The following is a 16,622-nucleotide window of genomic DNA, read 5'->3' on the forward strand; positions in this document are numbered from 1 at the left end:
TTATCCTGTGGAATGTGTGTGTGTGTGTGTGTGTGTGTGTGTGTGTGTGTGTGTGTGTGTGTGTGTGTGTGTGTGTGTGTGTGTGTGTGTGTGTGTGTTTGTGAGAGAGACAATTGCATGTGTGCAATGACACATCCACACAAGATAATGGCACAAAATAATTAAATGTCAGTAATATGGAAAATTCAGTGTTTTTAGATTATAATTAAATATCAATGGTGAAATCGATGTTTGACAAGTATTGGACTAATGTTAAATATAAACATTTTGTTGACCCTACTGTACATTAAACTTCACCACTTTTCAACCTATATCTTAATTTAATTGGTCCTCACTAATGTTCATGATAAAATAGCAAAATTCATAGAACTCCGTCTACCAGTGACATCATCGATGGGGAATCAAAACAAATAGAAACTAGGCTTTCTATTCTTGAAAAGTTGCAATGTTATAATGGAAGCCATTGTTTTCACTATAATAAAAATATTTAAAATATTAAAAAAAAGAATCTTCCAAACGATGTCATTGGTAGATGGATTTCTGAACTGCCCACAGCCCTCCTATGAGACACAGAGTAGAGACACAATTGCGAGCATTAATGAAGATGGGTTGAGAAGTGGGTCATCATCATCAAAAGTGGTAATTAAGGTTTATGCAGTATAAGATGACTTAAAAGGTAACAGTATATACAATTCTGAAGTCAATTTAATTTACATTTTAAAAGAATGAATGCAGCATTTTTTCTTTTTTTAAATCATTTCAAGAGTAGCTGCCGCTGCCAGGAAGGGTTCTGAGGTCAGCACTGTAAGCTGGGACAGGCCACCGCCATCAGCATGTGTCTGCTGCTATTCTATGGTAAGTGGAGGAAGGGGTCACTGTGTCCGCACTGAAATTACTCAGTATTGCAAATGTAACCAAACTAGAGGTTCTGCTAGTATCTAGTAACTAGTAGCAAAGGCCCTCACATTCAGTAGGCTACGCTATCGACTATATATAGCTCTGAACACAGCACCACCAGTTCTTCAGTAAAAGATTAAAGCCAGGTACTTGGAAATATCCTCATCTTTGGTTTTGAACTGCTGTTATTCTGGTTTATCCCCAAAATCATGCAGGCATCATCCTTTTGCACATACTGTCTTTTACCCACAATAATTGTGTGTATGCATTTGTGTGTTGCAGCAGTATTGGTAGCAGTGACCGTATGGAACCAGAAAGGCAGTCGTCCCTGCTGAGCACGAGAGCTGGGAGGATATCAGACAAAACAACCTCGACTACAACGTTCTGTATACAAAAGGTATTGGCATAAAAGTAAAAATTTCAGAATCATATAAAGTATTTGTATCATGACATTGGATGTTGGATATGGGACACAGACCCCAAAAGGGCTGAGAAACTGCACTAGATGCATTGAAATCAGATTGGAGCAATCTGTTTCCTCAATTGTAATTCTAAGTGTAAACACTAACAGGATAATAAATGCACAAATTGTGCATGCACACATACATCTTTTTGGCCCCAGAAAGAGAAATTGAACATTTAGAACAGTAAAAGACTAGGAGGTGCTGTTATTCCTATCGTCTATCATCCACACAAACCTACCGCTAACCATTTTCCATTTTATATGAAAAGGATAGACTTAAAGGAGTGGTTCACCACTTTTCAACCTGTCTTCATATAATAGGTCCTCACTAATGTTCATGATAAAATATCACAATTCTTTTCTACTCGGTCCAAGTCTCCTAGGAGAGCTGTGGGAAGTTCAGAATCCATCGTCTTGTGACATCATCATTTTCCCAAAAAAAAAAATGTATCAATATTTTTGAAAAAAATATTTTGATTTTTATTATCGTGAGAACAATGGCTTCCACTTTAAAATTACAACTTTTCAGGAATAGAAAGCCTGCAGTTTCTATAAGCTGGATTGGCAATCGATGATGTCACAAGACTATGGGTTTCTGACCTGCCCACAGCCCTCCTCTGAGAAAAAAAAAAAAAGAAAAAAAGCTATTTTTGAGTGAGGACCAATTATATGAACACAGGTTGAAAAGTGGTGGCGTGCCCCTTAAACTATCTTAAATGTGACTAACTGAACCTCCCCCTTCTTCAGAACGCGTACGACAGTGTCCCCTGTGCTCCAGCCTGTCCCAGTCGTCCACTCATCAAGTCCTCCCATGGCTCCTAGGAGGATGTGCACCCAGCTGGCTTCTCCTGCAGCAGCTTGGGTGCCCTGTACCTCAGCATTCCCCACCACCATCACCACACGGCAAACAGCAGCTGCACTAGTTGTGACGCTGCTTACGACGCCAACGAAACTGGCCACGGCACGAGCGGGTACGTGAACGACGCCGGCTACGTGGATCTGCCCAGGCAGGACGGCAGTCCCACGTCGACTTCAAGAGCTATGTAGCGCGCACTGCTTCAGCAGTGTTGGGATTGGAAATCTCATCAAAGATGATGCACAACGGTAGGTTCCGTACGGAACCATTGTTTACTTAGATATGGAAGGATGACCTCCCACTTGGGTAATGACGCCCCCTGGCGATCATTCAGAGAAACTACTTCAGCTCCCGTACTAACGTAGGTAGGAAGGGCCTGTCACTCAAACCGGAGTGACCCGCCTCCAGGCTATATAAGCCCCCGGAGGCGGAAGTAACATCCTCTTAATACCACTCTCTGCCACATTCAGTGAAACAGAGGGGCATTACGTGGGAGGTCATCCTTCCATATCTAAGTAAACAATGGTTCCGTACAGAACCTACCGTTTACTGTCAATATTCCAGGATGACCTCCCACTTGGGATTCTTAAACTCCCCTCTAAGCCACAACCTACTCTCATACCCCCACACACCCCTCATACGGGTGAGCACAGCCCAAACGGGCGTGACCCATCACCCAGAAGGTCCCAGGCCCACCGGACCTGGGTGTGAAGGCATGAGAAAATAAGGAGAGACCCTGACAGACCGAAGTCCGCCTCATTCAACTAAATGAAAAGGACAAGTCCGCCTTATAAGTAAGACACACTATATAAGGAAAACACAGGGTCCCCCCCAAAATACCCCAGGTGGCTACATGCCCACCTGTGGGAGGGGAAGATCCGCCTCCTCTATGACGTAGAGGAGGCAACTGCACCCAGAACCGAATGCGCTAGCGAAGAGGATTCGATATCCAGGTGATAGTAGGCTGCAAAGGTAGAAGGCGAAGACCAATTCGCCGAAACACAAATCTCCTGAACGGAGACTCCCTTTGCCAGTGCCCACGAAGTAGCCACACCTCTAGTGCTATGGGCTTTAAGTGCCGCCGGCACTTCCACACCCGCACTAGAGTAAGCCAGCCTAATAGCATCCACAATCCACCTCGAAAGAGTGGGTCTAGACACCGGCTTTCTGACAAGAACATTGCCCATTTCCACGAAGAGCTGAGAAGAAGCTCTAGAACCAGCAGTCCTGTCACAGTAGGCCTTCAATGCCCTGACAGGACAAAGGCAATTCAGCCGTTCATCCTCCACCGAGACAAACGGAGGAGGATGAAAAGCCAGAAGAACAACAGGCTCCTTAGGAACCACCATGTTCTTAGGAACAAACTTAAGATGAGGCTTGAGCAACACCTTGAGATCATTGTTCATAAACTGCATGCACTCCGCAGACACCGAGAGAGCTTGCAGGTCACCAACTCTTTTAGCCGTGGCCAAAGCCAGCAAAAGAGCCGTCTTGAAACTCAAAAGTTTCAAAGGCATCCCTACAAGCGGCTCAAAGGGAGCCCGACATAGGCCCCCTAGAACCACCTGCAGATCCCAAACTGGGAACAAAGACCTAGTCACCGGCCTCAAACGTTCAACTCCTTGCATGAACTTGATGACCTCCGGGACTTTAGAAGGTGCCTTGCCCGCCACCCCCAGGTGACAGGCATTAATAGCCGCCAAATACCCCCTAAGGGTAGAAAATGCAAGACCACTTCTCAAGCGGTCCTGCATAAATTCCAGAATTTCCTGGGCTGACGCCACATGGGCCACCACCGGTGGAACACGCGACTCACACCAGTCCTCAAAGGCATTCCACCTTCCATCATAAGACGCCCTCGTAGAAGGCGCCTTAGCACTCTGAATGGTAGCAACCACTTCAGAAGAAAAACCAGCCGCCAGCAGGTTTAACCTTTCACGTGCCAAACCCACAGGTCTAGGACCTGCAGGTCTTGGTGGAAGATCTCCCCCCTGGCCTGACTCAACAGATCCCTGCACTGAGGCAGCTGCCAACCCGGTTCGCAAAGGAGAGGGGCGATCGCCGATCTCCACGTGCCCTTGTAGGGAGCCACCAGGAGCATCTCCAGACCGAACCTCCAGACTCTCTCCAGAGTGGGTCGGATTAAGTCGAAGGGGGGAAACGCGTACAGTAGACCTCTCGGCCACGTGTGCGCTAAGGCGTCCAACCCCAAGGGAGGACTGCCCTTCACCGCGAAGAACAACGGACACTTCGTATTCTCCGCTGACGCAAACAGGTCCGCCACTGGCTGACCGAACTTGCGAAAAATCTGGCTCGCCACCCTGGGGTGGAGAGACCAATCCTCGTAGCGAGAACCTCCCCTGGACAGGAGATCTGCTCCGCTGTTGAGGAGACCTGGGACGTGTAAGGCCCTGATCGACTTGAGGCGCGACAAGCACCAAACCGTCAATTCTCGAGCCAGACGGTCCAGTGGCAACGACGACAGGCCCCCCTGTTTGTTGACATAAAACATGGCCGTCGTATTGTCTGTCCTGACCAGGACGTGACAATGCAAAATCCAAGGCTCGAAATGCTTGAGCGCCAGGAGTATAGCCATCAACTCCAAATAGTTGATGTGACGACCCCTCATCTCCAGAGGCCAAAGCCCCTGCGCTGTGCGCCCCTCGAAAGTGGCTCCCCATCCACTGAGACTGGCGTCTGTCGTGATCGACTTGCGGGAAACCACCTCGCCAATCAAGACTCCGCTGGTGAGGAACCCCTCCACCAGCCACGGAGACAGGGCGATCGCGCAGGAAGGGGAAACCGTAACCTTCTTGTACTTCAAGGAGGGCGGGATCCCGAGGGATAACATCCATCTTTGAAAAGGTCTCATATGAAACCTGCCCAAACGCAACAGATGTACTGCGGAAGCCATCATTCCCGTCAGTACCATGCAACTCCTGTAAGTGACCTCCTGGCCCACTTGAAAGAAGTCGAGACATTCCCGAAACCTGTCCACCCTCTCCTCTGAGAGACGGGCCGACATGTCGGATGAGTCCAGAAGGACCCCAATGAATGTAAGACGACTTGCTGGAGTCAGCATGCTCTTGCCGTGGTTGACTATGAAACCTAAGGCCTTCAGGTGAGCCAAAACCACTTGTGTGTGACGCGCCACTTCGTGGGCGGAGCTCGCTGAAATCATCCAATCGTCGATGTACGTCGCCAACCTGACGCCCTGCTGTCTCAGCGGGGCGATGGCTGCTTCGGTCACTTTCACGAAAACCCTCGGGCTCAGTGACAGACCGAAAGGGAGTACTGTATACTCGTACAGGCGACCCTCGAAGGCGAACCGTAGGAATTTCCTGTGTGGGGGATAAATCTGGACGTGCTGATAAGCATCCTTCAGATCCACTGAACAGTGGAAATCCCCTTGCCTGACCGACCGTAACATGGTGGGCACAGTTAGCATCCTGAAAACGTATTTCTTCAGGTACACGTTTAGTGCCTTTAGGTCCAGGATGGGACGTAGCCCCCCCCCCTTTTTGGGCACCAGGAAATAACGGCTCCAAAATCCCATGCGGGATTGGGTCCTGTCCAGCTCCACTATAGCACCCTTGCTTAGCAAGGAGCTGATCTCTTCTCTCAAAAGACTTGCTTTTAAACCACGCGCCCTGGTATGAATAACCCTGCTCGAAAGCGGGGGTATGTCTGCGAACTGTAACCTGTAACCCCTGGTTATCGTTCGAAATACCCAATGGCTCGGGTTGCATAACTTCCACTGGCGCGCGCAGCGTGCTAGCGTGTTTTGAGCGAGAGAAACCCCACCACTGTGCTTCCGTGACGGCGGAGCTTTTTGGCGGCCGGACCGGAAGTGGGGAACCTGCGTATCCGTATCCGGAACACCCGGATGCGGAGCGCAGGGGTTCAATAGGCCGCAAGGCGGGAACACCTTCTGATTGTACCGCTTGACTAGCGGAGCTTTTTTGCGGCCGGACCGGAAGCGGGGAGCTAGCGAATCCGTATCCGGTGAAACCGGAAGCGTTCGGTTTTCGCTCGATAGAGCAACAGGAAGAGCAAAGCGATTCGACTGATAAACAGACTCGCCCACAACTAAAGCATTCTCCCCTGACAGGAGAGGAACTTTTACGTTTAACACCTGCTCTAAGGCCTTTATGCTTGTCCCTTGACCCGGGCTCATAGTAGGCCGACAGAATTTCTGACTCAAAGTTAAATTCATAGCATCGCTCACGCGAGGGAAAATCCACTCGCGCGCATGAGGAACCACATAATTGTTTGACGTTAACATTACTGGTTGCTGATAAAACCTGTGACTGATTAAAGAGTCCTGACGGGACTTCATCATTCTTACAGGAGGCATGCATAAAGGAGTCATATTGTCGACGCGAGGGATATCCCACTCGCGCGCTTGAGGAACCACATAATTGTTTGACAATAACATTACTGGTTGCTGATAAAACCTGTGATTGATTATCGAGTCCTGACAGGACTTCATCATTACTACAGGAGGCATGCACGATGGGGTCGTCTGTGCTAGTGCGAGAGAGTTGGACAGAGACAGACTTTGCTCTTTCAACATATTTATTGCTGACACAGGAGGCATCAAATTCAACATTTTCATTTCCCCAACACGGGGTACAGAAAAACGCCCTCGTTTGGGGGGAGGGGGACCGAGAGACACCTCGGACCCCCGCCCCAGCACAATCCCCCTCTTCCGAGTGTCATTTGCGCTGTCCCCTACCGCGGCCACCGCGGTAGGAAGACGGCTGCCTGCCATCCTTGGACGGGCGGCGCGGCTGAGCGCGCTCGGGAACCACAACCTTGCTGCGGGGCCTGTCAGGCGCCCTGGCTGCAGAGGCTCCCCTGGAGGAAGACGAGTGCTTCTTAAAAGAAGCAGAGCGGCCCCTTTCCTTGACGCGGGAGGAGCGGGACGCCCTCCTAGCTTGCTGCGGTTCTTCCTGTGGCACTGTGGTGGACTCGACAATGTCCTTAGCAGCCTTAAAGAACGTGACTCTGCCCTGCAGCAGCTCCAAACCGCCGCCCATGAGGGTGGTGGGACTGTTCTCCATGTTGATGAGGGATTTATACATCTCCCCGCGAGGACCCAGAGGCTTCTCGCCCACGTCCCTCTTAGGCTCGAGGTCGACATAGTCGAGCCAGCGGGCTCTCTCAGCTTGGAGGTTATAATCCATGGACCTGCCCATCCACTTGACCGCATGCCAATTGACCTTCAGCATGATGTCGAATAGGGTGTTTAGCTCCGCAGTGTGCTCCCCCGTGGGCAGACCTTTGACCAGGTCTTTGGTGGAAGCTAGCAAGAGCTGGATAAGATTAAGGTCCTTAGCAGCCAGAGCAGCGGACCGGTAGGCGTTACGAGCCCTGTCCGACTGCATCTTGTCCTCCAGGACAGTGAACCCCGGCGGGTTGGTGCCGACGGGGCCGACAAACGGCCCGTTTTTAGCCGTGCCCACATCCTTGTACTGGGGTCTGACGGAACCCAGAAAGGATTGTGCCAACAGGTGGTCCAGGTTAGGGCAGGTGGACATGCCTGCCTCCGCACCGCCAACCACATCCAACACAGAAAAAGGCAGCTTCCTGGGGTCTTTGTGTGTCTTCCATGAGGAATGGAGGGCCTTGGTGAATCCTTTCACCAGCGGCAGCCTGGAGAGGACATACGGGGCGGGAACCGAAGGCTCCTGCCCGGGCATTTCGTCATCATCCTCGGCCTCTTCAGAGGGGAGAGGAGGTGGCAACTCCTCTCCAACTCTGGCAAGAGCTCTCATGTAGACCGTGAGATGATCCAGCATTTCTGCTGCAGAATCGACGTCCTCTGCTCCCGCTTCACCCGCTTGACTGGCGGGTGGAGGGGCAGTGGTGCCTGAGGAGGACTGGGAGCTCCCTGCGGCGTCCAGTTGACGTGCTGGAGCCGCAGGGGCATTACCTTTCACTGTGACCGTGAGTCGAGAACCCTCGTCCTCGACGGAGTCCTCCTCCTCCTCGGCCGTGTATCCAGAGTATTCAGAACCAGAACCCTCGCTCTGACAGGAGCTCAGGTCCGACTCGCGCCTGAAAGTCTGGACTGTTTTGGTGATGCTCACGTTGAGGGGAACGTCCCCGACGGTCACATCCGAGCGTTTCTTATTGGGCACCGCGCCCGAAGGGGAAAAGGCTACCGGAGGGATGTTAGCCTTCTTGGTCGCCTTCTTAGCGGCGACTTCACCAGACCCGCCAGCTCCAGTGACAGTGGAGCTAGCTGCGGTCGGTTGCGCGGCAGGCGGTGTCTCATGTAGCACGGCGCCATCTTGACTTGGAATGGCGCGCTGTTTGCCAAACGGATCTCCGGAAGGCAGCGCCGCACCTTGACCAACGGTGCGGGCCGCCTGGGGAAGGAAAGACTGGGCTGTGGGGTTGAGAGCAGTGGACCCACCTGGTGGAGCGCAGGCCCCGAGGCCTGCCCTGGCTAGGTAGAACCGGTGTACCAGTACATCGTGGTCGTAGGCCACGCAGAAGTTACAGAAGGGTCCTGCTCTCCCCTGAGGACTCAGTGCAGAGAAGGCGTGTGCAACGCCCATGCAGCCGACACAGAGAGGGTGAAGATCCTGTCCGTCGAAGAGTCCTGGACAGCCTGGACATTGCCTCGGCAGGAAGGCCAGAGGATCCATGGCGAAGCACTGTAGCTAGAGTTAACAAGAAGCAGACGAGCTAACAAGCTAACGGCTAAAGCTAGGCCACGCTTGATTCGGGCAGGGCCTGAACAAGCGGTAAGCAGTGTAGCTAACGTTAACAAAGAGCAGACGAGCTAACAAGCTAACGGCTAATGCTATGCCACGCTTGCTTCGGCGGAGGCCTGAACAAGCAGTAATAATCCTTTGTTATAGAAGGAAATAACCGTCGTTTTAGGACGGGACAAGAATAAGTATTCTTAAGTACGGGTTAATTCAACACTCGCCGGTGGGCGACTCCAATGCCACCGCTTTAGGCTAATGCGCGAAGAATAATAATACAAAGGCTGAGTTTCAACTTATCTGAATGTGATATCGCAGAGAGTGAAAAGAGGATGTTACTTCCGCCTCCGGGGGCTTATATAGCCTGGAGGCGGGTCACTCCGGTTTGAGTGACAGGCCCTTCCTACCTATGTTAGTACGGGAGCTGAAGTAGTTTCTCTGAATGATCGCCAGGGGGCGTCATTACCCAAGTGGGAGGTCATCCTGGAATATTGACAGTAAACCAACAGTCAGTGACTTGTCCCTTCAAGAACTTCCAGTGAACTTGCAGGCTCATTTTAAGAACTTGGAGGTACCCATTGCTGTTGATGAGAAGCTCTGGAAGAGTAAACACATTGTTTTGAACTCTGTCAAGTATGCGGCTGGAGCCTGTATGAGGTGGACTTGCTTTGTATTCTTCTTTTTTACTTGCACAGCACTTAAAAGATTTAAATGTTTTGAAACTGTTGTACTGATGTTGAATTTTGATTAAATGATGATTTGATTAAATTCAAAGACTTATAACTAATCTCGTGTTCATCTTTTCCTACAAATCTGATATATTTTAAAGTGTAGTGAAACATTTATTACCCCATTTAAGAACCACTTTTTTAGCTGAAAAAACATTTTTTAGCTGAAGAACCATTTTTTAGCTGAAGAACCATTATAAAGTTCATTTTCCAAAAGGTTCTTCAGAGAACCTTTTTTTGGAATGGTTCTTTGAGGAACCAGAAATGGTTCCTCAAAGAACCATTTTTTAATGGTTCTTTGAAGCACCTTTAATGGTTCTTTATCGAACCATTCGAATAAATGGTTCTTTAAAGAACCTTGGTGAAAAAGGTTCTTTGTGGAACCAAAAATGGTTCTTCTATGGAATCGCTCTGAAGAACCATTTTTGGTTCCAGTTGGAACCTTTTTTTTTCTGTGTGTATGCAGGCAGTCATAGGGGTACGAAGGTGCCAGACCATTTAGAGCTTTATAAACAAGTAAAAGTATTTTAAAATCAATCCTAAAAACAACCGGGAGCCAGTGTAGCGACGCTAAGACTGGAGTAATATGTTCTCTTATCTTAGTTTTAGTTAAAACTCTGGCTGCCGCATTTTGAACAAGTTGTAGTCTGTCAGTTGGGATCCTATTGGGTTATATCTTACTTTGGAAAGTCCAATAGGATTCTATTGGAACTTTGCAAAATCCAATTGGATTTTGCAAAGTTCCAATAGGATCCTATAAGGTTATATCGAACTTTGGCAATCCAATAGGATTTTTCAAAGTTCCAATAGGATTTTATTGGAACTTTAGGATTTTTTTAAAGTTCCAATATACCCCGTAGAAATGTCAAAGGTACCAACAGAACCCTAGGATTATATTGGAACTTTGAAGATTCAACTAATTCCTTTAAGAATCCGATATAATTTTCCAGTGTACCAATAGAATCTTTTTAATAGGATTCTAAAATTCATATACAATGTTCACCTATATCAAATTATTTTTGGTCCTGTTTAAGGTCCTGTAGGATTAAACATAATAAGGTAATAAATAGATATTAGGTAGCCCATTCAACTAATAACCCTAGAAAATATAGGTGTATGTATGTCTGTCTGTACAGGGCCAAAATATCCTTTAGGATTCTGATAGAGAAATCCATTAGAAAATCCCATTAAGAAAGAATCCTTTACAGTTTTGGAACAGATCCTATTGGATATTGTCTTATAGGATAACAATCCTTTAGAAAATCCCATTAAGAATCCTATAAGAATCCTTTACAGTTTCGGAACAGATCCTATTGGATATTTTCTTATAGGATAATAATCCTATAAGAAAAAATCCAATAGGATTTGTTTAGGGGAAATCCTATTGGATTTTTCTTATAGGATTATTATCCTATAAGAAAATATCCAATAGGATCTGTTCCAAAACTGTAAAGGATTCCTATTGGATTCTTAATGGGATTTTCTATCAGAATCCTAAAGGATATAAAAATGTCTTGCGACCAATGCGCCAGAGGTAGTAATTACGAATCTCACTCACAATGTCAATGATAATGTCACAATCTAATACTGTATGTCTAAACACTGATAGCCTGATAAATCAGTCTGCACAACACCACCCCCTGTTGGTGGGTAGTGTGTAGTGTCTGACGCTTGCAGCCAGGCAAGGCACCTGAGGCATTACAGTACCATAGAAATGTTAGATATCTGGCCAAAATATCCTTTAGGATTCTGATAGAAAATCCCATTAAGAATCCTATAAGAATCCTTTACAGTTTTGGAACAGATCCTATTGGATATTTTCTTATAGGATTATCCTATAAGAAAATATCCAATAGGATCTGTTCCAAAACTGTAAAGGATTCTTATAGGATTCTTAATGGGATTTTCTAAAGGATTTTTCTATCAGAATCCAGGAGTTTTTGACTAGGGAGGGTGTCCTGGGGGTGTTATAATAGGCCAATGTAAAAAGGGTGGCATGTGATCTTCGCCAATCTTAGACCTTTCATGGCAATTGAACACTCCATGCATGATTTGAGGCATTGTGTTCCAAAAACGTGTTTTGCTAAAGTCTACCTGCTGGTGGCGCTATAACAGGCCAATATAAAAAGGGTAGCATTTCTTCCTTGACCTAGTGGGAATATGTGTGGAAATGTCACGGTAATCGCAAGCTGCGTTGATGATTTGAGGCATTTTGTTCAAAAACTGAGCAATCCTGCAAACTTTGGAAGCCAATATTAGCCAATTAGGATGGAATGTGATATCAGACGGATCGCTCTTGAACACATGACTATAGAAATCTGATGGAGTAATAGCAAAAGATATTGTTTTATGTAGGTTGTCCTCCCGGTGGCGCTATACAAGGCAAATGCGAAAAATTCAGGGCAAAGGTTTATCTTTAGCCTCTAGGGAGTGTGCATACAAAGTTTTCCACTTATCAGTAGAGTTAAAGGTAAAAACACAAATTGGCCTGTTATACCAAGAGGCTGATTTGAGAAAGTTTAAGTGGCATTTCTTCCTCTGCCTAGTGGTAACGTGCGTGCCCAATTTCACCAAGATTGCACGCTGTGTTCATGATTTGAGCCATTGTTTTCAAAACAAAGTAATCTTGCACACTTTGGAAGCCAATTGTAGCCAATCAGGATGGAATATGGAAAATCGAACAGATCTAAATTGATCACATGACTCTATGATACTTTCTACCAATTTGCTTGATTTGTAGACAAAATCTCTAGGAGTAGTGTCGGCCTCATGGTGGCGCTAGAACAGGGCCATGTGAAAAATGTGGGGCAGAGGTTCTTGATTGGCATCCAGGGAGTGTGTGTGTGTTCAGTTTGGCAGCGACCGGGACAACGGCACCGGAGATTAGCTGGTAACAGACGGACGGACGGAAGCACGGACGCACGCAGGAACGGACGCAGGAACGGACGCAAGCAGGGACGGACGGACGGACGGACAGTGGCAAAAACATACTCTCCCCCATGCCTTTGGCTGGTGGAGACAATAATAATAATAATAATTGAAGACACAATAATAATATGCCCCGTCAAGGCTTTGGTGCTTGCAAAGCAGCCAGTCTGCCTGTCTCTTTAAAGGACAACTTTGTTTTTTTTACAACAAGGGGTCATATTTTAGATTATTATTTAGTAATTAACGAATATAAAAGATGACTGTTCCATTTTTTTCATTTACTTCTATCTATTGTTTTAGAGATTCTTATTTCAGTGGCTGGGGCCATGTATAAGAGGCTAAATATGTCATTTTACACAGAATAAGCCCATTCCCAAGATACAACGCAACCTTTCATGGTTGGATGTGACTTATGGGGGATAGAAGTGTTACTGTAAATAGCAATAAAGAAACTGCTGGCTTATTGTGTCTAAAAAGACATATTTAGCCACTTGTACAAATGCCCCACATTTTAGCACGGTAAACGCAATAAAACAATAGAACAAAGCAAATGAAAACATTTTAACTCTCACCTTTACTTTTCCCTAATTACAATGTAAAATATGAACCCTTGTTGTAAAAAAAACAAAGTTGTCCTTTAAGAACAACAGCTGTGCTATGTCCCTTCCTCCCCCCTCTCACACATCATGGGTGTCAGTCTCTGCACGCTGCTGCGGCAGAGACTGAGACTCGTTGTTTTGGACGAAATTAATGTCCATAAAAACTGTCTGAGAGGTTTTCTTGTACATCTTAAATTAGTTAGAGAAGTAATACTGCGGAGGATATATTGTCAACACGACTGACTGTGTACTGTATATTGCCAAATATCCCATTAAGAATCCTATAAGAATCCTTTACAGTTTCGGAACAGATCCTATTGGATATTTTCTTATAGGATAATAATCCTATAAGAAAAAATCCAATAGGATTTGTTTAGGGGAAATCCTATTGGATTTTTCTTATAGGATTATTATCCTATAAGAAAATATCCAATAGGATCTGTTCCAAAACTGTAAAGGATTCCTATTGGATTCTTAATGGGATTTTCTATCAGAATCCTAAAGGATATAAAAATGTCTTGCGACCAATGCGCCAGAGGTAGTAATTACGAATCTCACTCACAATGTCAATGATAATGTCACAATCTAATACTGTATGTCTAAACACTGATAGCCTGATAAATCAGTCTGCACAACACCACCCCCTGTTGGTGGGTAGTGTGTAGTGTCTGACGCTTGCAGCCAGGCAAGGCACCTGAGGCATTACAGTACCATAGAAATGTTAGATATCTGGCCAAAATATCCTTTAGGATTCTGATAGAAAATCCCATTAAGAATCCTATAAGAATCCTTTACAGTTTTGGAACAGATCCTATTGGATATTTTCTTATAGGATTATCCTATAAGAAAATATCCAATAGGATCTGTTCCAAAACTGTAAAGGATTCTTATAGGATTCTTAATGGGATTTTCTAAAGGATTTTTCTATCAGAATCCAGGAGTTTTTGACTAGGGAGGGTGTCCTGGGGGTGTTATAATAGGCCAATGTAAAAAGGGTGGCATGTGATCTTCGCCAATCTTAGACCTTTCATGGCAATTGAACACTCCATGCATGATTTGAGGCATTGTGTTCCAAAAACGTGTTTTGCTAAAGTCTACCTGCTGGTGGCGCTATAACAGGCCAATATAAAAAGGGTAGCATTTCTTCCTTGACCTAGTGGGAATATGTGTGGAAATGTCACGGTAATCGCAAGCTGCGTTGATGATTTGAGGCATTTTGTTCAAAAACTGAGCAATCCTGCAAACTTTGGAAGCCAATATTAGCCAATTAGGATGGAATGTGATATCAGACGGATCGCTCTTGAACACATGACTATAGAAATCTGATGGAGTAATAGCAAAAGATATTGTTTTATGTAGGTTGTCCTCCCGGTGGCGCTATACAAGGCAAATGCGAAAAATTCAGGGCAAAGGTTTATCTTTAGCCTCTAGGGAGTGTGCATACAAAGTTTTCCACTTATCAGTAGAGTTAAAGGTAAAAACACAAATTGGCCTGTTATACCAAGAGGCTGATTTCTCACCTTTACTTTTCCCTAATTACAATGTAAAATATGAACCCTTGTTGTAAAAAAAACAAAGTTGTCCTTTAAGAACAACAGCTGTGCTATGTCCCTTCCTCCCCCCTCTCACACATCATGGGTGTCAGTCTCTGCACGCTGCTGCGGCAGAGACTGAGACTCGTTGTTTTGGACGAAATTAATGTCCATAAAAACTGTCTGAGAGGTTTTCTTGTACATCTTAAATTAGTTAGAGAAGTAATACTGCGGAGGATATATTGTCAACACGACTGACTGTGTACTGTATATTGCCAAATATCAAAGTTGTCTCCGGACAACATCAATGCTGATTGGCTGAGAGAGAGAGAGAGAGAGAGAGAGAGAGAGAGAGAGAGAGAGAGATAGAGAGAGAGAGAGAGAGAGAGAGAGATAGATAGAGAGAGAGAGAGAGAGAGAGAGAGAGAGAGAGAGAGAGAGAGCATGTCCCCCTCTCTCCTGCTAAACTGACTGCAGATAATATAGAATCAATGTAAGACAGTGATAAACTAAATAATGATTGTATTAATGAGCAGTCTATTTTATTTTATTCTTAGTTTTTCGTTTCTCAAAAATGTATAGAAAATCCACTCACTGGATTGGAGAGTGTCCAGCTGCTTCTGGCAGGAGCACCTGGCAGCATTTACTGAGGAGACAGAATGAATGAATGAATGAATGAATGAATGAATGAATGAATGAACGAATGAACGGACGAACGAACGTGTGTGTGTGTGAGTGAATGAGTGAATTTCCCAGAGAAACAGCATTGAACCAACCTGCGTTGTCCCCCCTCATGTCAACCATCATGCCTCTCAGCACCTTGACCTCCTTCATCACATCGCTCTGGGAGGGAGGGCTCTCCTGAGCCCCCCCCACCCCCACCTCACACACACACAACAGCAGCAGCACAAGCAGCACCGGAGCAGCCGTCTTTCTGGAAACATCTGGAGCAGCCTTCATTCTGGAAACATCTGGAGCAGCCTTCATTCTGGAAACATCTGGAGCAGCCTTCATTCTGGAAACATCTGGACTGTTAGGTGTCGTTCAGCTCAATTTATTCGTTGTTGCTGCTAGGCTGTCTTGTTCTGATTGGACGCTGGTGTGAGGCGGTGTGTTTACGGCTAACATGGATTGGTCTCTCGCCCCCTCAGGTCTGCATGGTGATGCCAACCTCCGGGAATTCACCCAGGAAGCAAACAAACACACCAGCGGTGCCAACAGCACCCATGAACCCTCTGGAGCTCACCCCCACCTCACCTCACCTCACCTCACCTCACCTCACCTCACCTCACCTCACCTCACCTCACCTCACCCTCACCTCACCTCAACTCACCTCACCTCACCTCACCTCACCTCACATCAGAGCCCCCACCCTTGCCATGTTCTAAAACCTCCCTCTAAACCCACCTCTTCAGACTTGTATTCCCTGCCTAACTCTACTCTCCATTTCTTCTCTTTTAATCTTAGCCCTTTGTTTTTGTGTCCCTACTAAAATGTTTAGCTTTTTTAGCCTTTTAACTTTTACTCTCCTGAATAAAGTTGTTTATTTATTTTTTATTTATTTTTTGAAAAGCGGCTTTGGGTACTTTGAAAAGTGCTCTATAAAGTCTGATGTAGAGCTATTATCTCATTACCTAATCATAATGTATACCACAGCAACAAGTGCCTATAGGTGGCTGCCTGGGGCCCCACACAATAGGCTGTGCAGGGCCGGACTGGGCCCCCACACAGTAGGAGGTGCAGGGCCGGACTGGGGCACCACACAGTAGGAGGTGCAGGGCCGGACTGGACTGGGGCACCTCACAGTAGGAGGTGCAGGCGGGCCGGACTGGGGCCCCACACAGTAGGAGGTGCAGGGCCGGACTGGGGCCCCACACAGTAGGAGGTGCAGGGCCGG

General features: G+C 46.5%; 1 protein-coding gene and 1 long non-coding RNA gene across 3 annotated transcripts in view; one reads left to right on the forward strand and one right to left on the reverse strand.

Moving 5' to 3' along the window:
* LOC308281874 (uncharacterized protein) overlaps window positions 1-15,786 on the reverse strand; it is a 32,575-nt gene extending 16,789 nt beyond the window's left edge. Inside the window, exons 1-2 of one of the 2 annotated variants that reach the window (XM_080722204.1) lie at window positions 15,502-15,786; window positions 15,321-15,371 (exon numbers count right to left, since the gene is read on the reverse strand). In XM_080722204.1, the coding sequence (XP_080578330.1) occupies window positions 15,321-15,371; window positions 15,502-15,739 (289 nt within the window). In that variant the 5' untranslated portion in view covers window positions 15,740-15,786. The remainder of the gene's footprint in view (window positions 1-15,320; window positions 15,372-15,501) is intronic. The other variant, XM_080722203.1, reaches the window with a different exon arrangement.
* On the forward strand, window positions 761-2,178 carry LOC308281086. The gene is made up of 3 exons (XR_013961814.1): window positions 761-855; window positions 1,180-1,294; window positions 2,108-2,178. It is a non-coding gene; the product is annotated as an uncharacterized lncRNA (long non-coding RNA).
* Window positions 15,787-16,622: the final 836 nt, after the last annotated feature.

This window comes from Nannobrachium achirus (genome assembly GCF_963921795.1).
Source record: "Nannobrachium achirus genome assembly, chromosome: 3".
Lineage (NCBI taxonomy): Eukaryota > Metazoa > Chordata > Actinopteri > Myctophiformes > Myctophidae > Nannobrachium > Nannobrachium achirus.